Raw genomic sequence first — 26,641 nt, 5'->3', positions numbered from 1 at the left:
TGATAGATCATTTAAGAGCAGTGCTATCACAAGTGTTCTCTCCAGTAATAACTTCATGCTATTAAACAGATACTACAGAGCAGAGCTTCTTTAGGACATTTACCATTGCTTACACATTCTTCATTTGGTGCAGAAACGAAAACAAAAAGGTTGAGGAACAACTTATGTATGAAAGGTATTTATTTTGTTTGGCCATTCCTATATAATCCATCAGTAATCAGTCTGAGTCATTTCTTGTTTAGTGTAAACAGTTACAGTGTTGCTTTCAATAACTTTTCTTAAAGACATAGGACGCTGTACTCACAGTCGGGACAAAGCTTCATTCTTCTGAAAGAGCAGCTCTGGAAGCTGGCTGAGATGATTTCGGTTAAGACGACTATAGGGAAAAAGACGCACAGAACAGAAATACTGTAAATAAGACATAAATGTTAAGGTTGTTATGTTAAGTAATTAGAGTAGTATTGCTCTTATGGTGTTCTGTATTCATTCTCACAGTCTCTCCAGCTCCTTTAGCTCATCAAAGGCTCCCCTTTCAATGTTACTAATCTGGTTTCCCATCAGGTGACTGCAAGAAGAAAACATACATAAATAAGAAAAAAATACAGACTGATACTGAACACTTTGATTCTTTTGAATGCATTGACCTATATCAGCAGCATCAATTAATAATACACTTTTTATTTATTTTAACTCGCTTATAAGCTTTACAACATTATTTATTCTCTTTAACATAAGATAAAATAGATTAATAAATATATATAAATTAATTTATGTGCAGACACGAACAAATTTGTTGGTATTCTTTCAGTAAATTGAAACAATCCTTAATTTGTCATCATAAGTGATTCAGTTAAAAGCAAATATCTGATGTATAAAAGCATCCCACTTTAATTTCATAGAGGAAACAGGTATAGTATTACAGATGACTTCAAGCATATCATCAGCCATTAGGTCTGTTTGAAAGGGAAAAATATGCTACTGTGTAGAATTTGGTGTTGTTATGTGCACCATGCTAAGGATGGTATTGCAGAGCCCAAAAAGGCAACAGAGGAACAACTCCTTGTGGTCCCCCACTTGCGGGGAGAAAAGTCAAAGTTGGTGATCTGGATTGCAAGTTGGGTCCTGAGCATAGTGATTCCTGAAACCATAACCTCACTTTTGGGAAGCGGATTGTCAATGTACTGATGGAACTGGTGTAGCTACAAGGTTAAGGTTATTGTGCCTGTAATAGCGAATTTTTAGGATAAATCCAATTACATTTATGAAAAGGAAGCATTTATAAAATATTTGAAAAAGTAAATACCTGCCACTGAAATGAACAGTTGTTGAAATCTATGGTCATAAATTTCACTAAAAAGGCATTTCCAGGCTACTCCTTTGCAATTTTATTGTGTTCTTTTATGACGTCAAAGGGTAATCCTGTACATAAACTGACTGCTGCTACAATGGCAGCAACACAGACAGCAGCAAAGAATGTGAAGTTTCTTTAGATATATTTCAGTCCCTATCACAGAGAGACCGGATGCCAGAGCACAGCTGGAGTTAATATGCATGAATCATACCGCACCACCAGAAAACAGAACGAGCACAACATCAGGATTTTCAAAATAATTTACCAAAGATGGACTAGATCTCACAAAATTAATGAATACACACATATTAGCAGTTGTTAACAATAGATCAATTAGATCAGTTAGTGGATTAACTAAGGTATTATAAACCGAGCAATTAAACATTAAATGCACCAAATTAAGCAACAAATATAAATACATGAAAATATCTGGATGCATAAAACAAAAAATGAATAATATAACTGGTTTAACTTCCACAGAATGAGTTGTTTTGGACTTGCTACCGCATTTATCACTGGCTTTTATTGCACAATCTGCGTATGGTTCTTGGAGCTCCTCCGGGCTTCGCAACGGACCGGACCTGACCGGAGCAGATACAGTGTAAATCCAGGGTTACAGTATATATACGCCACCAAGTGAATAACCGGAGACAAAGCTGAGCAGCAGCAGCAGGGTCAAGGGATGATTCAAGACCTGAAGACACTACCTGGTGTTATTTTTTTAAACTTTATATCAGAATCTTTAGAGAAATATTTATTTAAATATATCGTTTGCATGTGTATCTTATCTTATTTCAATAATAAGAATAATAAGAAGAAGAATTGTAGATTATTAAGATTAATAAAAAATAACATAATAATTTAGGATTTTTAATTATTAACAATAACTGATATCTGAATGTACTTTTGTGACAAGGAAGTGTTTTACCTGCTGAGCCTTGATCTGTTTAGCAACAGCAGCGACAACGTTTATTTTCCGATTTTCTTCCCATCAGATACTCTGAACAGCATGACTGTAGACTCTGCTTCAACATTTTCCTTCGTCTGTCAGATATTCTGACCTCTGACATAATTTCTCTTGTGAATTCAGAGGTTTCTTGTTCGAAGCAGTTTGCTGAGAAGCCCTCTGATCACAACTGGCTGTGCTTGGTGGGACCAGCCCATCTGTCCATCATCAGTTTTTCAGCTCTGATCCTCTTCGCTTTCGGAAAGTGCAGACTAATGGCTGCTGTCGTAGTATTACTGCCACCATCAGCAATGCACAGTTTCACCATGTTAATGCTGTTTTTAATGCAACTTGGCTTCTACCTGAACCGTTCATTATTGATGTTCGCACAGTGAGTGACCGAAGACTACCCTTACATGTCGTTTCTGGGCAACTTTGGACTTAACATCAAAATATGCTTATTTTGTGTCACAATTTTCTTTTATTGTATCTTTGATGCTATTATCATGTCAATTACTGCCCAATTCCAATTTTGTTTTTCTGCATTTTGGTAAAGTATGTCACAGGCACTTTAAAGTTAAGAGCCTAATGCTTTGGAACCCAACTCCTAGAAAGGGAAGATTATCTCCTAATCTGGAGTTGCTCATGGAGAGAGGTGTCATGCAGGTGTGGAGATGCTCATAAGCCCCCAGCTGGGTGCCTTAATTATGGAGTTTTCCTGGTAAGTGAAAATGCAGGGGGAACCTTGAGGGACCGGTGCAAAAAGAATTGGGCAGCGGATGAAGGTAGAGACTTCGGCAGCCCAATCTCCGGATGCTTATGCTGGCTCTCGGGATGTGGAATGTCAACTCGCTGGGGGGAAGGAGCTTGAGTGGGAGGTCGAGAGACATCTACTGGAAATAGTCAGGTTTGCCTCCACGCACAGCGTGGGCTCTGGAACCCATCTCCTCGAGAGGGGCTGGACTCTCTTCTACTCTGGAGTGGCCCGCAGGAAGAGGCGGCGAGCTGGGATGGATTTGCTTGTTGCCCCCCAACTCAGCCATCTCGTGTTGGGGTTTACCCAGTGGATGAGAGGGTCGCATCCCTGCGCCTTCGTACTTTTCATTAAGCCTGCATTTCTGTATTAAAAATCATCATAATTAGCAGAAACATCGCTAACATCATCAACATTAACATCACTTTTCACTTAGGGAATTTAGTTACTGAAATAAATAAGCTTTTCAACAATATCCTAATTTATTGAGATGCACCTGAATGAGAACCCGAAGGAAAAGAAGGGCTTCGGTCTTCTCAGCCTTCTACTAGGGCGGGGTTTGCTTGTCTGCTGGGTGGTCCTGGTGGGTGGTGTGTCCTTGGGGTTAGTGGTTTTTACCGTGTCCCTATGGACGTATAGAAGGATGTGCGGTGTAGCTGTTGCTGTGGCGTTGGCGTTGGCTCATGGGGAGCTGCAGCTTGGCTTGGCTCTACCGTTTTTGTCTGGCTAGCCTTGATGTTGGTGGATCTGTGTCTTGGGGGGTTGCAGCCTCTTTGCGGTGCGACCTGTGGCCTTTCTGTAGCACCCTTCAGTTTGCTGGGCCAGCGTCTATCCCTTGGGTACAGGGGTGGGCAGGGTGGTGCATCAAGGGGGCTGCTTGGCTGCCCAGCTAGTGCTGCCGGTTTTCAGTTAATTTGTCTATAGAGGGGTGCCTATGGGGTGCCTATGTGGCTATGCTGGCTGGGGGTTCGCATTTGGATTGGCCTGCCGTTTTGGGTTGGGTGTGGCTCACTGGCCGCCTCATTGTTGGTCTGGGGTGTGTTTTGTTGCTCCACTGGTCTGGTTATGACTGCAATCCTGTGTTGAGCTGGGGGGCATCAGGGACTGGGTATTTGTTGGCTCTGCACCATGGGTTTGTGGGTGGTTGGGCATGTTGGCCCTCCTTTGTGTGGCGTATTCTTGTTGCGCTGGGCTGGCTGGTCTGCTCTTTTTTTTAGAGTAGGGCTACACTCTTGGTTGCCGCTGCGTGCTTCCGACAGACTTCTCTTCATTGGGGGTCGGTGGCTTCTCTGGTCAGGGGACTGGGTGTTGGGGTTGGGGATCAGCGTGTGTGCTGGCTCACTCCCTAGGTAGACCCTCTTCCCCAACCGGTAGCTGGTGTTTGTGCTCGCTGGTGTATTGGTGGTTCTTGGTGTCTGGGCCTGGGTGCTTGGGTGTGTGCGGGCTCACTCCCGGTGGCCGCTTGACGGGCCTGGGTCCCCTGGCTCTATCAGTACATTTGCATGTCAAATATATTTATATATATATATATGTATATATATATATATATATATATATATACTCAGACAATAATTCTGAGTGCTACACTCCTGGACAGGACAAGTAAAAAAAAAAAGAAAGAAAGAAGGGGGGCAAAGTATTACCCATCTCAACCTTCTTGGGAAAACTTACTCTAGGGTGGTGGAAAGTAGCTTTTGACAGATTATCATATCTTTGATTCAGCTTCTCTTCATCTGAAACCATAACTGGATTGTTCTCTGGGTTGAGGGTCAGTTTTTTCTTTAATTGATTGAGTTTAAATATCTAGATGTCTTGTTTAGGAATGATGATAAGAGGGAGTGAGAGATGGAAATATAGACTAGGACCCTACCTGACATAATACAGGCATTACTCTATCTGGGTTTCCTTCCTAGATGTTTTAACCACATGTCCTAGAAGAGGAAGACAATGGTTGGTTTGATCTATTTTTTCCATGCCACTTAACTTTGTTTAAATACATGAAATATTGAGTTAGTTTAGTACTCAGAAACAAAATTTTACTAATGGGTCTAACAATAAAGTGTTTATGTTAAAAAACGTTTATCAGTTTGTGGTTATTTCAAAGATAAGTTTGGTTTATTGTTCATTGTAGAGGGGTATCAATAAATTTGTCTGTGTCTGCACTTTCTTTTGCATGAGACATCACTTTTTCATGTTTTTTTCAACAAATTGGGTACAAAGGATGCACATACCTGTCACTGCTAGGACGTGTGTTATTGAGAAAGACATCTGTATTGTATACCACTTGTGTAATACTTTATACCCTACTAAGAGTTACAAGTCCCAGGATTGCGAAGGGTTTTAATCTTTTCCTAACAGGCCCCAAGAGATGTAATTTGTTCCCAGCATATCCCCCAGTTAACACCACGTCCATCACTGACATTTGACAAAGAACCCTGGGTTAACACGGAAAACAATAGACTGTCTAGACACTCCCAGAGGGCACAATGTTTTCAGGCTAAAATGTAATGGATCAGCTTCTCCATGTTATAAATCTGGCAGACACTGACACTAAACAAGCATCTTTGGTTGACTCAAGTGTCACCATAGAGCTTGAACATTATTCTATGCCCTCTGGCTTTCAAAGGTTAAGAAATGTGTGTGTTCCCTATATCTCTACTTGACCTAATGCTACTGAAGACATGTGGGAAAGAATTTCTCAAATGGATTCAGCCTCTCTATCCATACTGAGCTTAAATGCAATGGGCTCATATTTATTGACAAATGTCCTTGATGGCAGCTTTTACATCTTCTTTTCTGATATTGAATTTCTATTGTTTAATACAGTACATGCGTTTATTACAGGAGAAGTGAATGGTACTTACAGAGCTCTGAGGTGTTTAAGACCAGAGAAATCTGTCTTAGTTATGACAGTCAGGTTGTTCTCGTTCAGATCTCTGAAAGAAAAGACAGAATTTTTAACAAATGCAAGAAAAGTGTGTGATTTTAATCTGATAATGTGTTGTTTTATTTTATTATTAGAATTCTTTAAAAGTCTGTAAACCTAAAGTGATAACAGTTTGCTGATATTAGTTGCATGAAAAGGTGTGTGTTCATTGTTTAAATCATTTCAGTTCTGTAAGCAGCTATTTTTCATACTCATTATTATTATATCAGTATAAACAGGTCTAGTTTTGGAGGTGGCTTTACTTTTAGTAATTTCCTTAAATATTTCCTTAAATAGTTCAGACACAATTCCATTAATTTTAAGCACATGTAGTGGACTTTTCTACTCTGAGTTAAGGTTCAACTATTTTTACTGTGATAGTGTGACTGTAGAGTGCCACAGCTCACCCTACCTAAACTTGGATACACATTTTACTGAAGGTAGTTTCAAGATTCCGGCTACAACTTTGTTGGACTTTATTAAATGCTTTTTTTGTTTGTTTGTTTTTTTCAAAAGTAGGCAGACAGGAAATGGGGTGGAAATAGGGGGAAGACATGCAGCACAGGTCTCCGGGGCCCAGACTCAAACCCGGGACAGCTGCCCTGAGGACTGAAGACTCTGTGTATGGGTCGGGTGCTACCACCAAGCTACGCACCGAGCCCATGCTTTTTTGTATCCATTAATGGCAGTCGTCAAAATCTAACCTATTTTTATTTCTCTACCAAATTCTTGTCAATCAGTTGACAATGATACTTTTCTGAACTCTATTGGAGTCTTGCTTTGTTTGACCTCTTTGAAAGGAAACTGTTTTAGGTTTACAAACCAGAGCTTACTTTATATGGTTAGATATGATAGTTCTTGAGTTCTTGAATTTTTGAATGGAGTTCTCTCTTACATGTCTTAAAAACATGTCACAATATCAGAAGATTGAAGAAAAGTGAGGAAGTCTTAACAGTGGTGGAAGCTAACAGCTAGTCAGATTTACAGGTACAGGTGAGAAAGCAACGACACACTTGTTCCCTTGTGAAAGTGCAGATGATTAATCCCTGCTCATATAGCGCTTGATTCCAAGGACATAAAGGTTTTCAGTCTGAGTTGTTTTAAATAGCTAAAATCAGCTCCATTTGACTGGCTGTTAGTCTTCTACTGCTCTGAGGATTGTTTTCAGTCTTTTACAAACATACTTCAATATGACATCTGTTTACTGTAGCTAAGAGAAGTATTACTGGTAAAGGCAATCACAAACTGCATTTTAAAACATCAGCTAAATAATCCTAGAATTTCTCCCAGCTGTTCACTCACATATATTATCCAATCTACTGTATTTCTCAATTTGTATCTCCCACTTAAATAATTATGTGAATGACTTTATTTTGTATATAGTTGGTCTATATAGTATAAACAGTTCCTAGCATGTAGATGCTGCTTAAAGCTGGGAAGGTTTAACCTCATTTTATGGACTGACAGATGTGAAGAAGGAGGGGATAATGACACGATGCCCTCAAGCTTCTCTGGTAGGTAAATTAAATGACCACTGTGCATGTATTTGTGTGTGTCTGTGCTATGAATGTGTGTCTATCTGTGGAGTGTCATGTTTCCATCCTACTGTAAAGGGAGGAGCAATCTGACCTTGTCCTTCAGACTGAGAGAAACAGAGGAACAAGAACACAAAGCAAACACTTGCTGAAACAGAGAAACATCTCCAATAATGATTTGAAGGTTTTTCTTGTAGGCTTCAGATTGAGATTTTTGTTGTTTTCTGTCCCCAGAATTGAAGAAAACTCAACCAGCCATCCCCTTTGTAAAAAGAAATACATTTGAAATCCCTAAAATACATTGAAATGTAAAGAATTAATGTTGGGTAGGTTATTACTACTAACTGTATCCAGATGTAGAAGTAACTTTCCACTATTGCTGCTGCCATTAATTTAGTTTAGTGGTTTAGTGTTTAGTTGTGCCTATATCAAGATTATAAGTGGACCTTTCAGCAATGAGATAACAATGCCAGTTTAAATTGTTTTGTTTAGTAAGCAAAAGTCATAATGACTGGTCATTCCAAGAAAACAATTATTTTCTTAAGATCATAAAATGATTATTGAGGGAAAATTGGTGTATTTGGTATTACATTCAGTTTTATCTTTCAGTATTATTGTCCTGACACACAGATGTTATATCAGTAATGCATTACACATAGGACACATTGGGAAATGGTTCCAACATCCACCCTGGAGGATCTGATCTTGCCCAATGATTAGACAACCAAAGAAACAGGACTGAAGATAGATGTTCCTTGAACTGCTTTAATTCAGCATGGCTTCAGCTCTAATAAATCATTGATCAGTTATCAGTATGAGTGCCCTGTTTAAATTGGTTGATTACTTGGTCTAAAACTAGGTATAAATCATAAAAGAAAACTGGGGGTATTGAATTACACAGGCTAATTTAATCAAGTATTAACAAAATGAGGCTAAGTAGCTAACAACAGCCCTCCACAGCAGCTTATCAGCAATTTTATGTCAGAAATGTTTAACAAAATTCTGACTCCAAAACTTAACTTTTTTTCATCAGATTAGATTCATGGATATATCAGGTTGCTTAGGCTGTTTTACCACTGGAAGAACCAATCACAGGAAATGCAATGTAGGCCTGGACAGAAAACTGATCAAAGAGAAAAGCTTACAGTGCTTCGCAAAACCTTTCATAGCTAATGATTGTTTTAATGTGGTATTATTTTCTAACCAAAAACAGTGTATTTTATTAGTAGGTCAACCTATTATAACCAATATGAGATACACCAACAGAACGTGGTGCAGACTCTTGTTTGTTTTATAAATAAAAGTCTGAAAAATGTGGTAAGGTTTGACATTCATTCTGCTTTTCTCAGAAACCCTTAAATACATTCTGTGCAGCCTATTGCTTTCAGAAGTCAACAAATTGAACACAGTCCACCTGTGCAAATGCAGCTGTTCTGTGAGGGTTCAGAGTTTGCTAGAGAACATCAGTGAACAAATAGCGTCATGAAGACCAAGGGACACAGCAGCAAGAACGTTGTGGAGAAGTTTAAAGCAGGGTTGAGATATACAACAATATCCCTAGCTTTGAACATCTCACAGAGCTCTGTTCAATCCATCTGAAAATGGAAATAGTATGTCACAGCTGCAAATCCACCAAGACATGGGCCTCTAACTACTCTGACAGGTCAGGTAGAAGAGCAATACCGAGACTAGCAGCCAAGAGGCCCATGGTTCCCATGGAGGTCTGTCAGTCAGGTGGACAGAACAACTATTAGTCATGTACTGCACAAATCAGGCCTTTAGGAACGGAGTAGCAAGAAAAAAGCTACTGTTTAAAAAAAACTATAGGAACCCCTGTAAGCAAGTTTGCCACGAGCCAATCAGGGGACACATCAAACATGTGGAACAAGGGTATTTTATGGGCCTGCATGCAAAAAAAATACATTTAAGTTAGCGATTGTTTAAAACAAAAAAATAAACAATATATTTTGAATAAAAACAAAATGCATGCAGCTATACCAGTACCTCATAGGTGTGGAGCGTACGAACTTATAATGTTACAAATATTTTTTTAACAATCCATGAATTAAATTCCGTTCCAGAAGTTACATCCCCATGTTTTCTGAATCCAGTTCTTCTTTTCATTCATGTCATTTATCTTGCCAAAAGTCTCCCAAGTGAGAGTCAGGGAGTCACAGCCAAAGATAGAAAACAAATGAAAATGTTAACGGAAGGAGACACTCCAGTGGACAGGGATGACAGAGCTAGTGACCAAGTTATTGAAGAGACACTCAAAGCTATCTTGGTTGTGACTGCAGTGTGGAAGTGGAATTACAAACATACTGGTGACTGAGTATAAAACCTGTACCTCAATCACGACTTTATTGTCATAATCCACTTTTAAATGGACAAATCTGCACTAGCAACATCCTGAGTTGGCACATAAATTCAGGCATTTTCTGTCTCTTTTCAGGATTGCCAAGTTGCTGTCATGTTGTCATAGCCACTACATTCAATACATGCTAAAGAAACTGGTGAAGAAGGTGAAATACGCTTTTGCATTGCTAGAAAAACCTTTTTTCTGTCAGTCTGAAAGGACAAAGATGGAAAGCTTGGTTATTCTAAGTGACAACAGGGGAGAGCAGAAGAGAAGGCAAAAGCATAGGATAGGCTACAGGGGAGGGAGTGAAGGATGGCTGGATAAAACAACATGTTGGGGGTTCCAGAATAACTCCCTAGATGTGTGTGAAATTACCCTGACATTTAACGCAAAACAAGTATCAAGAGGCAAAGCAGCATACAGTCAATGATGTCCACATTATGACATGCTTCACTCAGAGAAAAAAAACACACACCAAGCCGTTAATTACAAAATGTCTCCAGCTGTAATTTTGTGAGGAGGATGAAAGAGAGGAACAATGATGCATGGTTAATTGATTTCTTTGCAGCATGGCTGGGTCTCGGGGTCAGCTAAGCGACAGACTGCACTTGATTGGAGACTCAGCCAAACAATAGCTCATTAAAGCAGAACGCGTCTTGCACATGCATACCCAATCGCCCACCTCAGTTGGCAGTTACCCCGCTCAGCTCTGCTCTTCATAACATCTGACAGGGAAGGAGAGCAGCAGGAGGTCAGCTTTCAAAAAGGACAGAGAGGCCAGCACAGAGATATGACTTACAGTAAACACAACTTCCTTTCGATTGCTGAAGAGAAATCATGTAATAACTGCTAAACATTTATTTGAAATGTTTACTTGTCAACTACAGTGTTGTAGCAACATACAGTGAGCATATACTAATACTGCCGATTTAAAGCTTCTCCAATCATTTTGCTCGTGGATTCCTCACTTGAAAAATGGATACATCCCCAGAGCTTTTGGATACAAATGAGTTGCCGCGTGCAATTTTAATTTGGTTGTTAGCTGAGCCCCAGAAAAAATGCAGTAATCAATACAGTATCAAGATACACACGCCTAGAGTAAACAAGACTCTGCTTCCCCTTAAAAACCACATAGACTGTAGGTTAATAGAAACAACAGAGACAACAGAGAACAGTATGCTCAACAGAACAGCTCCTGAATTGTAATCTGGCATGGTATTCATATTAACCCCATCTATCTTCTTTAGACTCAACGCAACAATAACCCCATAGACATTTTTTGTTTACGCAACTTTGATTTATACAGAGCCTTGCAAAAGTTTTCACACCCCTTGAACTTTGTCGCATTTTCTCACATCACAATCTCAAATTTCTATGAATTTTACTGGAATATCATGCAATGAACCAACACAAAACTGTGCATAATTGTAAATTGGAAGAAAAATAATACATTTAAATATCAAAGAAAAGTGTGGTGTGCATTGGTATTCAGCCACCCTCAGCCAATGTTGGATTTTAGAACATGTCCTTACCAGCTTTGTATATGTCAAGACTGAAATCTTTCGCCATTTTTCTTTGCAACATAGCTGAAGCTCAGTCAGACCTGATGGAGACGCTCTATGAACATCATCTTTTAAGTCTTGTCGCAGATTCTCGAATAGATTCAGGTTTGGACTTTGACTGGGCCATTCTAACATATGAATATGCTTTGATTCAATTCATTTCAGTTCAGTTTTATTTATATAGTGCTAATTCACAACACAGGCCATCTTAAGGCACTTTACAATCGAATCATACATACAATCATGCAAAAAGTTAATAAACTTTTTGGATAATTGATTCTTTGTTGAAATTGTTGTAAAAATGGTAAATGGCCTGTACTTGTATAGCACCTTTTCAAGTCCAAGGACACCAAAGTCCTTTACACTACAATCGGACATCCAACCATTCATACACACATTCACACACTGACAGTGGTGGGCTACATTGTTGCCATAGCTGCCTTGGGGCAGACTGACCAAAGTGAGGCTGCCAAACAATTGGCGCCACCAATTAAGTGGTTAACTTCTGCTAACTTTTGTAAAAATTTATTTTTTACATATTTGTTAAAACCGTCACTATGTCCTGACAGTAGAATATGAGACTGAAAATCTGTGGAGAAAAAAAAGTTTCTCTGGCTCCTCCCAGTGGTCTGACGGCCGTTTACAGAGACAGACTGCTCCCGGTCCCGGAAGCAACCAATCAGAACCAGGAGGAAAGTCTTATCAATGTCAGTCACGCTTGTGTACACTGCCTGTTTCTTTTAACTTTAAGATTTTACTTTTGGTTTTTACATCTTTAAATGTTCTGGCACTTTCTTACCTCACCTAACTTTTATATAAACAGAGTCTTTGTAAGACGCTGAGATATGAAAACCAAATGTTTTTAGTGGTTCCAAGGACTCAGTTGGTGACTGAAGGAGACCAAGCTTTTTCAGTTGCAGTTCCTAAACTGTGGCGCAGTCTCCCACTATCCTTGAGGTCTGTTTTAATCAGATTGATTGATTGATTGATTGATTGATTGATTGATTGATTGATTGATTGATTGAACTATGCTTAAATATGCTAACAGCTAAATTATCAATAAGTTAAATCAACACAGGGGGGACACAGGCCAATGTTGACGTAGCACTTCTGCAAAAGTTATCTACATGCAAAAGTCACCTGCAAAAGCAAGGTGTGAGGTAATAAAAGACTGATACTGTCAGGGTTTGTGAAGGACTAAGGCCACAACAGGACATGGTGCGTGGATATATTTTAATGTAAAGAATGATGAACTTATACAGGTCCTTCTCAAAATATTAGCATATTGTGATAAAGTTCATTATTTTCCATAATGTAATGATGAAAATTTAACATTCATATATTTTAGATTCATTGCACACTAACTGAAATATTTCAGGTCTTTTATTGTCTTAATACAGATGATTTTGGCATACAGCTCATGAAAACCCAAAATTCCTATCTCACAAAATTAGCATATCATTAAAAGGGTCTCTAAACGAGCTATGAACCTAATCATCTGAATCAACGAGTTAACTCTAAACACCTGCAAAAGATTCCTGAGGCCTTTAAAACTCCCAGCCTGGTTCATCACTCAAAACCCCAATCATGGGTAAGACTGCCGGCCTGACTGCTGTCCAGAAGGCCACTATTGACACCCTCAAGCAAGAGGGTAAGACACAGAAATAAATTTCTGAACGAATAGGCTGTTCCCAGAGTGCTGTATCAAGGCACCTCAGTGGGAAGTCTGTGGGAAGGAAAAAGTGTGGCAGAAAACGCTGCACAACGAGAAGAGGTGACCGGACCCTGAGGAAGACTGTGGAGAAGGGCCGATTCCAGACCTTGGGGGACCTGCGGAAGCAGTGGACTGAGTCTGGAGTAGAAACATCCAGAGCCACCGTGCACAGGTGTGTGCAGGAAATGGGCTACAGGTGCCGCATTCCCCAGACCTGGGCTACAGAGAAGCAGCACTGGACTGTTGCTCAGTGGTCCAAAGTACTTTTTTCGGATGAAAGCAAATTCTGCATGTCTATCGGAAATCAAGGTGCAAGAGTCTGGAGGAAGACTGGGGAGAAGGAAATGCCAAAATGCCAGAAGTCCAGTGTCAAGTACCCACAGTCAGTGATGGTCTGGGGTGCCGTGTCAGCTGCTGGTGTTGGTCCACTGTGTTTTATCAAGGGCAGGGTCAATGCAGCTAGCTATCAGGAGATTTCGGAGCACTTCATGCTTCCATCTGCTGAAAAGCTTTATGGAGATGAAGATTTCATTTTTCAGCACGACCTGGCACCTGCTCACAGTGCCAAAACCACTGGTAAATGGTTTACTGACCATGGTATCACTGTGCTCAATTGGCCTGCCAACTCTCCTGACCTGAACCCCATAGAGAATCTGTGGGATATTGTGAAGAGAACGTTGAGAGACTCAAGACCCAACACTCTGGATGAGCTAAAGGCCGCTATCGAAGCATCCTGGGCCTCCATAAGACCTCAGCAGTGCCACAGGCTGATTGACTCCATGCCACGCCGCATTGAAGCAGTAATTTCTGCCAAAGGATTCCCGACCAAGTATTGAGTGCATAACTGTACATGATTATTTGAAGGTTGACGTTTTTTTGTATTAAAAACACTTTTCTTTTATTGGTCGGATGAAATATGCTAATTTTGTGAGATAGGAATTTTGGGTTTTCATGAGCTGTATGCCAAAATCATCCGTATTAAGACAATAAAAGACCTGAAATATTTCAGTTAGTGTGCAATGAATCTAAAATATATGAATGTTAAATTTTCATCATGACATTATGGAAAATAATGAACTTTATCACAATATGCTAATATTTTGAGAAGGACCTGTAGGAAACACAGGAACCAAGAAGACAGCAACGGAGAACCCAACAATAAAGGGACAGAAAACAGAAACTAAAATACAAATGAGGCTAAAAGAACTACATGGAAAGGTAGGGGCAATTAAAACACAAAAAGGTGTGGATCATGGCAGTAGCTCTATGTTTCAAATCATAAGTATATCTAGAAACCTCTGTTGAGAAAAAATATCTATCTAGAAATACAGACACTGTTTTTGGGGGAATCCACGTGTTCACATTCAGATTTTTGTAAATTTGTAAATAATTGTAGTAAACAGCAGACTGCAGGACAAATACAAAACTGAAAATCCTTTTTTACCGTGCGATTACTTTTTCTCATCATCCATTATTATCTATTCTTTCACCTCTCCCCACATCAATTATCCTCCTTCATCTTTACTTCCACAATTCCCCCTAAGAAACTTACCTTCTTCCTTATTCCCACTCCACTTCCAGAACCTTTTTTCTGTTTGCTTTTTCTCTCATTTATCTCATTTGTCATATTTCTCCCCTGTGGCAAAGCACGGGCTGCAACTAATATTAGCAGCATTGGATACACTCACATCTAATGGCACTTCTTAAGTGGCATCTTTTCCACTCAGAGACCGCAGGGGACCCAGATAGATTATTGTAAGAGATGGGCAGAGAGCGGAGAGAGGCAGAGCAAAAAGCTGAGAAGGTAGCGAGCGGTAATAAAAATGAGAGCTGAGGTGCATGTGTGAGAATGTGTTTGGATGTTAAAAACAAAGAAAGACTCAGCAACTGAGAAACAGAAAAACACATGAAAGGAAAACATTGTACTATAATTTCTACCCTTAAAACCCTGGTGTTTGGATTCATATTAAGCATGCTCTTACTTTCTGTGCCAGTGTATTTTATAGGAAAAGGGAACAGTGTTGACATTGTTCAAGGCAGCTAGATCCAAAGAAAAACATGTAAAGACATTGTCAACAAAAACGTGTATAATAAATGCAAACATTGAGCCAAAATGTTTTACTTTCTCTATGTTTATATATAGTGTAGCATTTGCAACAGCATCTGTATCATGTAACAATATGCTTATTGTGTAGTATTCATAGGCTTAAACTTTTTGAAGCTTGATGTTCATTTTGATTCATCCTCCTTTATGTCACCTAATTAGTTATTGAAGTTAGTTATTAAAGTGTTCCGCCGTGCAAGCAGAACATGGTTCTGAGGCCCACTCTGGAGGAGCTGCAGAAAACTAACAATGCTCAGCACTGTGAACACGCCATCCATTGTTGTGAATAATACAGGGCAATCCTGGAAGAAAATCTACAAGAAGCTGCAGAAGACCTGAGGCCAGAGTGACGGTTCACGTTCCAGCAGGACTATGACCCTGATCATTCAGCCAGACCATCAATGGTAGGGGATATATGAAATCTAATTCATGAGTTAGAATTATCAAGTCAAGATCCAGACCCAAACACAACTAAAAATCTGTGTGAGGAGCTGAAATCTGCTGTTTTCAGATGCTCTCCATCTGACTGAAGCCAATTGGTTGCCCTGTATTTCCCTTAAAGGTATTAGCGTAAAGGGGACAAGACAAAAATACACACCACATTTTCCAGATCTTTCTTTGTAAAAAAAAAAATTCATGTTCTTCAACTTCACAATTTTTGTGCTACTTAGTGTTTGTCTATCACATAAAAAGTTGTAACATAAAATGTGAAAATGTTCAAGGGCTGCAAGGCAGAGTACAAAACATGAATTTTGTATTGCTTTATCAAGCACTATTTATGATCAGGTAAAACACTTTATAAAAGATGTGGGCCATGATTGTTTTACAGAATGGCTCCTGACATTAACACTCAGCTGCTGGCAGTCACATACTCATACAAACATCTCTCCTTTATTTGTCTGTGTAACACCCTTTCCTCTGTTTCTGCTACACTAACCAGCCTCATTGGAGCCCAAAGGGCATTGAGTCCATTTTGTAGAATCGCCATGATAATCCAACAAGAAGGGGTGTTTAGTGTGACTGGTGCAGTCACCTTGATAAATGACCCCATTATTACTCTGTGCAAGCAGCATTCCCAGGGAATTCAGAACTGGAGTAACTGAACACACACCCTGTCTATCTTACACACCACTGACGTATTCCCCCAGTGGCTGGCATTCTGACTGACACACACACTCAGATCAGCTTCACATGCTTATTGGGCAACAAGACTTTTAACAAATAACTGTTTAATGAGTCTTTCCTCTCTGCTGCAGGACAAGCTAATTAAATCTCGGACTAGGAAACCACACACAGTTTATATTTGCCCAGAAGGGTTATGATGTGTCTTTTAGAAAAACGCTTCAATAATAAACATGAGTAGATCTACTTGGTGTTCTATGTCTGATGCTCCAATTAGTAGTATTTTAAACTTGGATTACACTCACAAAAAAGCCAATAGAACCCTTTCCTTTACATAGTGTCCTAAATAGGCCAAAGAGCTGCAACAAACACAAATATATAGAGCTGGAGTCATGTACAGGAAACACTTTAGGGGGCAAGCTGTTAGGACACAGTAGAATGAAAAGGATGGAATTAGATTGCATCCTGCAGACTGTGGTGGAACACTTCTGTCAAGATGTTCGCCCATCCTGAGCATAGATTTGCTTAAAGCCCCTTCCTGTTAAAAGGAAGTTGTTCCTGTCCACTGTCGCCTAATGCTACAAGATTCAACACAGTCTGTTAGCAGTTAGCTTAGATAGGCGATCTTTTCTTAACTGGAACTGCATGATCTTACTGTATTGAACTCTTAAATTTATTACATATGGGCTTATTTGGATTCCGTATAACTGGCTTTGAACTGAAGCTCTTTTCTTGTAAAGTGCCTTGAGATTTTCATTTATTTATTTATTTATCTTTATGTTTATTTATCTGGGATCATATACAGAAACCCCTGAACTCAAAAAGCAAAGATTTACTGCGCCAGATTATACATTTTTTCCACCTAATTTCCATCTACAGACCTAGTAACAGGTTCCAGAAAAAACAATAAAGAATCACAAAAATTAAAAGATATTTAAAGATTAAGAAGAGATTAGAAACACAGAGAATGTCTAGTTAAAAAATCAATCACTTAATATAGAAATAAGTACACAGTTAGAATTAGAGCATTCATAAAATCTATACATTAATATTTGTTCCATGTTGACAGGTTTGCCAATTTAAAAATATATTTTCTTGCTTCTTTGGATAAAAATTCATAATTTGTGTGTTTTGACTTTTGTTGTGAGTTGGTGCCATGCAACTACAGAGAAAAATATGTCTAACTCTAAGATAATAAAGACAGGAGTGATGTTAGGATGAAGCAGGTAATAAATAGATGGATTGGGGCTTCTTCTGCTGTAATGCTGGGGTTTCTCCAGTCAGCGGAAAAAAGAGCTGAGCCAATCATAAAGGCTCCTGATTTCCCAGTGTGTCTGTATTTCAGCCCTTACCTAATTTAAGAAAGGACTCACTCTCAGAGTTTAGGTGATCTACTTCGTTGTTTGGGTGCAGCTCAGAGTAAACCTGCTGCTCCTCTCACTGCTTGCAGCTGGTGTGGTTCAGGCATGTGATTAGAATGGATCCTGGATGCCTCCCTTTAGAGGTCTTTCAGACAAGCTCCACTGGGAGGAGACTCCAGGGCAGACAGAGAATGTCTGTCAGGTTCAGAGCCTCCATGAGAAGCACACGCCTCACAAAAACCCTTTCTATAAACTGACTCATGCACACTCTGGCAGCCCAAAATACATCCCCAAGATTAAAAACTTCCAGCCCGGTGTTATGATTCTATTGATACTGATTTATGTAAGAATAGATAAAATACCAATCAGTACTGCAGAGATAGTCAAATGGTTCAACACATTTCCACAATGATCAAATGGCAGATGTTAGCACAGCACTTCTGGATTGTATAAAATCCCCGTGTCACCCTGCACCAGCTGATTCATGAAGATACATGTTGACTTTCCAATACTACATAGGGATTGGCATTTTGTGACGTGTCTGGAACACCTCCCGAGGAAGGCATCCAGGAGGCATCCAGTATAGATGCCCAAGCCACCCCAACTGGCTCCTCTCGATGTGGAGGAGCACCGGCTCTACTCCAAGCCCCTCCCGGATGGCCGAGCTCCTCACCCTATCTCTAAGGGAGTTCCCAGCCACCCTACGGAGGAAGCTCATTTCAGCCGCTTGTATCCGGGATCTCATTCTTTCGGTCATGACCCAAAGTTCATGGCCATAGGTGAGGGAAGGAACGTAGACCGACCAGTAAATCGACAGCTTCGCTTTTCGGCTCAGCTCTTTCTTCACCACAACGGACCGGCACAGCGCCCCCATTACTGTGGCACCGATCCGTCTGTCGATCTCCCACTCCATTCTTCCCTCACTCGTGAACAAGACCCCGAGATACTTAAACTCCTCCACTTGAGGCAGGAACTCCCCTCCAACCTGAAGAGGACAAGCCACCCTTTTCCGGTCGAGAATCATGGCCTCGGACTTGGAGGAGCTGATCTTCATCCCAGCCGCTTCGCACTCAGCTGCGAACCACTCCAGTGCATGCTGTAGGTCTTGGATAGATGGGGCCAGCAGGACTACGTCATCTGCAAAATGAAGAGACGAAATCCTCTGGTCCCCAAATCAGACCCCCTCCAGCCCTTGGCTGCGCCTAGAAATCCTGTCCATAAAAGTTATGAACAGGACTGGTGACAAAGGGCAGCCCTGCCGGAGTCCAACATGCACTGGGAACAGGTCCGACTTAGTGTCGGCAATGCGAACCAAACTCCTGCTCCGCTTGAACAGAGATCGTATGGCCCCTAGTAAAGAGCCACCGATTCCATCGCCATGGAGCACCCCCCACAGGGCATCACGAGGGACACAGTCGAATGCTTTCTCCAGGTCCACAAAACACATGTGGACCGGTTGGGCAAACTCCCATTATACTCCCATTTATATTATATTGTAGATATGTTTATACTGTTTAATTTGTATTGTATTGCACTGACTATGCCAAAACAAATTCCTTGTATGTCCAAAAACGTACTTGGCAATAAAGCTTTTCTGATTCTGATTCTGATTCTGATTCTGATTAACCCTCGAGTACCCTGTAGAGGGTATAGAGCTGGTCCAGTGTTCAACGGCTGGGACGAAAACCACACTGCTCCTCCTGAAGCTGAGGTTCGACTATCGGCCGGACTCTCTTCTCCAATACCCTGGTGTAGGCCTTACCAGGGAGGCTGAGGAGTGTGATCCCCCTGTACTTGGAACACACCCTCCGGTCACCCTTCTTATGTAGGGGGACCACCACCCCAGTCTGCCAATCCAAAGGCACTGTCCCCGTCCGCCACGCAACGTTGAAGAGGCGTGTCAACCATGACAGCCCCACAACATCCAAAGACTTGAGGTACTCAGGGCGGATCTCATCCAACCCCGAAGCCTTGCCACCGCGGAGCTTTTTAACCACCTCAGTGACTTCAGCCTGGGTGATGAAAGAGTCCAACCCCGAGTCCCCAGCCTCTGTTTCCACCAGGGAATGCGTGATGGCAGGATTGAGGAGATACTCGAAGTACTCCTTCCACCGGCCGATAATGTCCCCAGTCGACGTCAGCAGCTCCCCACCCCCACTGTAAACAGTGTTGGCGAAGCACTGCTTCCCCCTCCCGAGGCGCCGGACGGTTTGCCAGAATCGCTTCGGGGCCAACCGGTAGTCCTTCTCCATGGCCTCACCGAACTCCTCCCAGGTCCGAGTTTTTGCCTCTGACACCACCCGGGCCGCAGCACGCTTGGCCCCACGGTACCCGTCAGCTGCCTCAGGAGTCCCACAAGCCAACCACAGCCGATAGGACTCCTTCTTCAGCTTGACAGCGTCCCTTACTGCCGGTGTCCACCACCGGGTTCGGGGATTGCCGCCGCGACAGGCACCGCAGACCTTACGGCCGCAGCTACGGGCAGCAGCATCGACAATAGATGCGGAGAACATGGTCCACTTGGACTCTATGTCTCCAACATCCCTCGGAATCTGGTCAAAGCTCTCCCGGAGGTGAGAGTTGAATACATCCCTGGCCAAGGGGTCCGCCTGACGCTCCCAGCAGACCCTCACTATGCGCTTGGGCATGCCAAGTCTGTCCGGCTTTCTCCTACTCCAGCGGATCCAACTCACCACCAGGTGGTGATCAGTGGACAGCTCAGCCCCTCTCTTCACCCGAGTGTCCAAAACATGCGGCCGAAGGTCTGATGATATGACAACAAAGTCGATCATTGACCTCCTGCATAGGGTATCCTGGTGCCAAGTGCACTGATGGACACCCTTATGTTTGAACATGGTGTTCATTATGGACAATCCGTGACTAGCACAGAAGTCCAATAACAAAACATCGCTTGGATTCAGATCGGGGAGGCCATTCCTCCCAATCACGCCTCTCCGGGTGTCACTGTCGTTTCCCACGTGGGCGTTGAAGTCCCCCAGCAGAATAATGGAGTTCCCAGGAGGGGCACTATCCAGCACCCAGGGACAGGGACGCCAAGAAGGCCGGGTACTCCGCACTACCACTCGGCCCGTAGGCCGAAATGATAGTCAGAGACCTCTCCCCAACCCGAAGGCGCAGGGATGCGACCCTCTCATCCACTGGGGTAAACCCCAACACAAGACGGCTGAGCTGGGGGGCAACAAGCAAACCCACCCCAGGCCGCCACCTCTCCCCGCGGGCCACTCCAGAGTAGAAGAGAGTCCAGCCCCTCCCGAGGAGATGGGTTCCAGAGCCCACGCTGTGCGTGGAGGCGAGCCCGACTATTTGTAGTCGATATCTCTCGACCTCCCGGCGAGGTGACATTCCACGTCCCTAGAGCCAGCCTAAGCATCCGGGGATCGGGCCGCCGAGGTCTCCGTCTTCGTCTGCCGTCCAATCCTCTTTGCACCGGTCCCTCACGGTTCCCCTGCAGGTGGTGGGCCCACTGTGGGATGGTCTCGCGTCTCTCATTCGGGCTTGGCCCGGCCGGGTCCCACGAGGAGCAACCTGGCCACCAGGCACTCTCCGACGAGTCCCGACCCCAGGTCTGGCTCCAGGGTGGGACCCCGGCTCCGCCGTACCGGGCGACGTCACGTGCCTCGATTCTGTAGTCGTCATAAAGGATTCTCATGGCGACTACAGTGTAAACATTTACAAGTTTACAGTGTAAACATAAAAATACAATAATGTAAAAGCTGGTAAACATTTCTAGTTCTAAAATGTCTTTAAAACCTTAACCTGAAATTTCCATCATAAAGTAATCGTCAGAAAAATGGTTAGTGGTATCCAAACATTTAACTAATGTCATGCTTCAGATCTATAAAAATGTGACTGGTTTTCCTCCACTAATAACGGGTTCAGCACTTCTAAGCTTTGGTTAGTTTTTAGGGAAGCAAATAGTCGTTAATCTGGAGTGGTGTGCCGATAAAAAGCTTTCCCAGATGTCAAGATAAAGTTAATAAACTTTTGCATAACATCATAACACAAGCTTTAAAATGCAATGAGTTGTTTTCAGAGTTAAACTAAAAACACTGTGACAAACACATAGCATTATATGACCCTGGTCAGATTCAACCTCTGATGGATTTAGATAATTACTCCATATGAAGTATGTCCAGATGTCAATATTTGTTATTAATGACTGTTCTTCTAAACTAAAGAAGACTGAGTGTGCAACTATGCAGGAAAGTTTTTCAAACACACACACACACACACACACACGCACACACACACACACACACCTTAAAGCAGAGACCTCCTCCATGCTACAGTAAACCAAAGGAAATGCAGGGTAATGTATCTCTGCCAGCACCCCTGACAGTCATCAATTATTTATACACAAGCACTCTGGAACCTGAAATAAACACATAACGTCACCAGGTATAAACACAAACACGTTCATCCTCAGAACGCTACAAGGCTCCTTGAGAAGAAGCTTCAAGAATAAACAGAAGCAAACGGTGAACATACAAAATGTTTAAAAATGTACAATCAGAACACATCCAAATAGAAGGTTAACGTGTTGGCGACACACTTTTCAATTACAAATCAGTTGAACTGAACTTAAATCAAATTTACATTTAAAGTTCATTAGTTAGAGGAGTTTCACTTCACCAGATTCAAACAGTGCAGAGCTTCTCTCAAATGTTGGAAATATGCACCAATATTTAGTAATCAATCAGGAGAAATAAAAATTAGCAAAATGATATAGGTATCGTGCGACATCAGTCTCAACACTTGCAGTTCAGGATGCAATCTGCCAAGAACACATCTCAACTAAGCTAGGCTGGAAATAACAGGTTGCTGCACTAAAAGGATAAAAGTGCAAGTTTCATTGTACAAGACCTGGAAGATCTTTAATATAACTCAATGAGGCCACAAAATGAAAGGTAGACTCTTGAGTTTAGAATTTAACAAGAGGCAATCTTTGGGCATAGCCACTATCTATTTCTATCCATTTTTATCTGTGCTGGAAACTACAACATTATTATCATTTTTATTGTTTTTTATCATGACACATCTTCCATTAAGGTTTAAATGTAAGCTGAAGATGTGAACAGTGTCAGAGAAAACACATGGAATGGAGTCATGCTGAAAAATAAATATGCATCAAGAGTAATTAAAATAAAACATGCATTAAATGTCATTAGCCTGTGCAAATCTAAATATACATTATTTTATTGTCTTTTATTTAGAGGTCAAATCCTGAGGGCAGGCAATTTATCATCCTGTAGTGTGTGTATGTCAATGTCAGTTCATGCTAAAAACAGAAGTACTGACACAGAATGTATAGTTTCCAACTGCTGCCCCTGCGACCCGGTCCCGGATAAGCAGAAGACGACGAGTATGAGTACGAGTACGAGTAGTTTCCAACAATATATTGAGTTGTAACTAAGTTCTGCACAATACCATCACATCATTGCAATATCAGTGTCTGCATGACTAATGATGCTGGGAATACAATACTTGTTGGTTGTTATTTTCCAGAATAAAATAATAAAAACACATTGACCAGTTGTCATAAATTCACTCTTAACATTTTCACCCTGTTGGATGGAGTCTCAATGCAGTAGATGCTCACATCTGACACAGATGATAGGGCCCAAGATGCTAAGTGGTTGAAGCAGAGTGGTTCTGATGTGGGGAACAGACTGCGGTTCTCAGGGATTACAGTTAACACTATCAGACTATGTATACATGGAATAGAAGAACTTGCACATTAATCATTTTTGACAGTTGTTTTTCTAAAATATTTACAGGAGGAATATAATGGCCTATGGCCTGTTGTATTGGACTGTTCAGTTGCAGTCACTACTGTTACCAGCAGCCACTGAAAATCATATTTAGGGTTTTTCATAAAACATAATTTTGGATTAACTACATTCAGTCAATGATCTGGCCCTCAACAACAGTTATACTTACTCATGTGGTCCTTTGGGAAATTTTTATTGCACACATTGATGCAGACAAAGATGTTTTCATCGACTGAATTAGCAGTTAAAAAAAATATGTGGCGCAGTGTAGCTAGAAAAATCAATAGGGTATTTCATCAATATTTGAAATTACAATTAAGTTTTAGAAATTTAGAGAAATATTGATGTAACAAAAAAATTCACTTTAGGAGTCTGTAGGTTCAAAACTAAGGGGTGGAGACTAAAAAGGTCAGAGAGTTTAGGAGGTTATCTGTCTGAAACTTGTTTTATAATAGAGTTCTGCTCCAACAATAGTTGTATCACATTAAACTGCTTGGTGGAAGAGCAGGTGGAAATTGTCCAGGCTAAATGTGGCAATTACTCTGATGTGTTTAGTTTCAACCCCTTCAAACACTGGACATCATCTTTATGGCTACTTCAGGTCAGGTGGTTCTTGTTTTCATTGTGCCCAGACAAACCTGTTCAAAACTAGAAGTTCTTAAACCCTACCACAACAAAAATGTTGAACGTTTTTTTTAGCCCATTTGATCAACCATAATCATTTTTAAGCTACAGTTAGACGTCAGTGAATGTCTTTATAGAGACATCTTTTTACCTTTCATCACACTTTTAAATTGTTTATAATAAAGGCAACTCTATATTTTCTGTCCTCTCAACAAAATCTGGCTGAGCTGAGACAAAACATGCTTACTAACCAGGCTTGTAAATGACTAAGCGATACGATATAGCACCAACAGACAGAGGTAACAACAGAGCTTCATCTACAACAGATAATTGGGATAGAAATTGATAGAGGTGCTAATAAATGTCGCTGGCTGTAACTATAACTGCTTTTTTAGTAAAAATAGAGAATTTTGCATGTAATGCCAACAAACGTTTTAAAAATGAAAATATGATGATAATATTTTTTTTGACAAACGCATTGCTGGTTCTTCACCTTATTTACTGAGTTCTCAATAGATTAATCACATTTTGTGTTACCCTGATATTAAAGATATTCAAGAACAGAACTACACCCTTAAAAGTGAAGACTGGGAGAAAATACCAGAACAAACATAATAAATATGTTATTGCAGCCAGGATCAGCTGCAGGAAGCAATGCTGCAAATCAGCATCAAAGTGTCTTTAAGAAATAAAGTTAAAAGAGATAACTGGTCAGGAGAGGAAGAAGGATCTAATCTTGTATGCACATATTAAGATAACTACGCAGCAACTAGGTCATGCCTCCAAAAAAATCTACCACTGCAAATACATTTGCAGCTCAGAAACACAGTAGTTTATCTTCAGTTAAACCCATCTTTTATAAATGGATATGTTTGATTATACTTGTGCAGCCATTAAACCCTCATTTACAAATAAACCTAAACTCCAAGGCATTGAATAAGTATTATAACCAGATGTAAACAGGTTGTTTCCCCTTTAAGTGAAAGCAGCATTATGTCATGTCACTTTAAAGAATTCCCCTGGCCTGTCTGTTTGTGAGATCATTTGGTCCTCAGGATGAGAAGAAGAAATAATTGCATGTTTGACTACTTACAGCCTCTCTGTCCCTCTGGGAATGTTTTTGGGAACAGAGTGGATTCCCCGGCCGTTGCAGGCCACCGTGTTCCCCAGGCAGCTGCAGGGAGCGGGACATGCTTCGACACCTCCCTGACCCACCAGGACAGCCCACGCCAGCATTGTCCACAGACCCGGGCTGACTGCCACTGCCATCCTCCTACAGCCTGCTGACCTGACTCCATCCTTTCTTGTCCCTGCTGGCATCCTGCTGTCTTCCCCGACACTCCAGGTCTATCAGTTGAAATATCTGATTCCCTCCTCCTGTCACCACGCCAGCACTTATACTGTCTTTGGAAAGTGGAGAGAAAGAGCAGGAGAATGTTTTCAGCACAGTCGGCCGAAGTTCAGCTTGAGCTTAACAATTGCCACTTGATCCCAAAGAGGAATCTCAGAGAGATAAAGAGAGGGGAAAAGGACAAATGTATCCTCTTCTTCTACTTGTCCCCAGCTTTCCAGCTCCTCCAATTGGTTTTTTTTCTTCTGCTCCCCTGTGTGCTTTCTCTCTCGCTCTTGCAGCTGTACAGTGCACTTGCCTCTCCCCTCCACTTTTCATTGAGTCATTGTGCAGCAAACAGTGAGCCACTAGAAAAAGAAAAAAAAGAAAAGGGGTGGGGGGACACCCTCTCTCTCTATATCACACACCCAGAGTAATCATCCATCAAATGCTTTTACAAATAACAGCAGCAAGACTCCTCCTACTTACACACCCACCCCCCACACACACCAACATCCAGAATGAACTCACATCTATTCAGCAACAGCAGTAGCAGCCGCCACCTCCAGTGACAGCAGCAGTCCACTCACCACCCGCACCCCCTTCCTCTCTCTCTTTCCTTCTTCTTTCTCGCCACATCCACTCTCCTCCCTTGAGGAAGAAAAGAGCCCAGGGCTCAATGGACATGATGAAAAGAGAGGGAGGGAGCGGAGAGCTAGTCATGATCACTCTGAAGTATCTGACTGGGAAACTTTGGAGAAGACATGAAAACAGAAAAGAACAGGCCATTTTGTGGAGAGATGAAAAGACAAGCTGAAGAAGCTCTGCTGTGTACACTGATAAAACATTTAACAAGCAAAACTGGTGAAAGAATGTGATTATTGTGTTCGGATAGAATTGAATCAATATTTCTGAATGGAATTGACACATTTAAATAAATTGGTAAAATTTCATCCATTTTTTTAAATGTACTTAGTTAAATTATAGCTTTTAACTACTACAAAATTCTTTAAAATTTTGTTTTACATATGATTAGACTCTTCTTCTTTTTCCTTTGCCTTTTCCCTTTCAGGGTTTGCTATAACGTTATCTGTCTCCATCTAACCCCGTCTTTTGCATCTTCTTCTCTCAAATCCACTATCTTCATTCCATCCATAAATT

General features: G+C 41.3%; 1 protein-coding gene across 1 annotated transcript in view; it reads right to left on the bottom strand.

The window, feature by feature from the left end:
• Window positions 1–25,800, bottom strand: part of LOC124867826 (slit homolog 1 protein-like) — a 97,127-nt gene extending 71,327 nt beyond the window's left edge. The window contains exons 1-4 of the mRNA XM_047364464.1: window positions 25,244–25,800; window positions 5,916–5,987; window positions 494–565; window positions 305–376 (exon numbers count right to left, since the gene is read on the bottom strand). Coding sequence (XP_047220420.1) covers window positions 305–376; window positions 494–565; window positions 5,916–5,987; window positions 25,244–25,470 — 443 coding nt within the window. The 5' untranslated portion in view covers window positions 25,471–25,800. The remainder of the gene's footprint in view (window positions 1–304; window positions 377–493; window positions 566–5,915; window positions 5,988–25,243) is intronic.
• Window positions 25,801–26,641: the final 841 nt, after the last annotated feature.

The sequence above is a fragment of the Girardinichthys multiradiatus genome, chromosome 5, assembly GCF_021462225.1.
Source record: "Girardinichthys multiradiatus isolate DD_20200921_A chromosome 5, DD_fGirMul_XY1, whole genome shotgun sequence".
Lineage (NCBI taxonomy): Eukaryota > Metazoa > Chordata > Actinopteri > Cyprinodontiformes > Goodeidae > Girardinichthys > Girardinichthys multiradiatus.
This window is presented reverse-complemented; position numbering and strand designations above follow the sequence as displayed.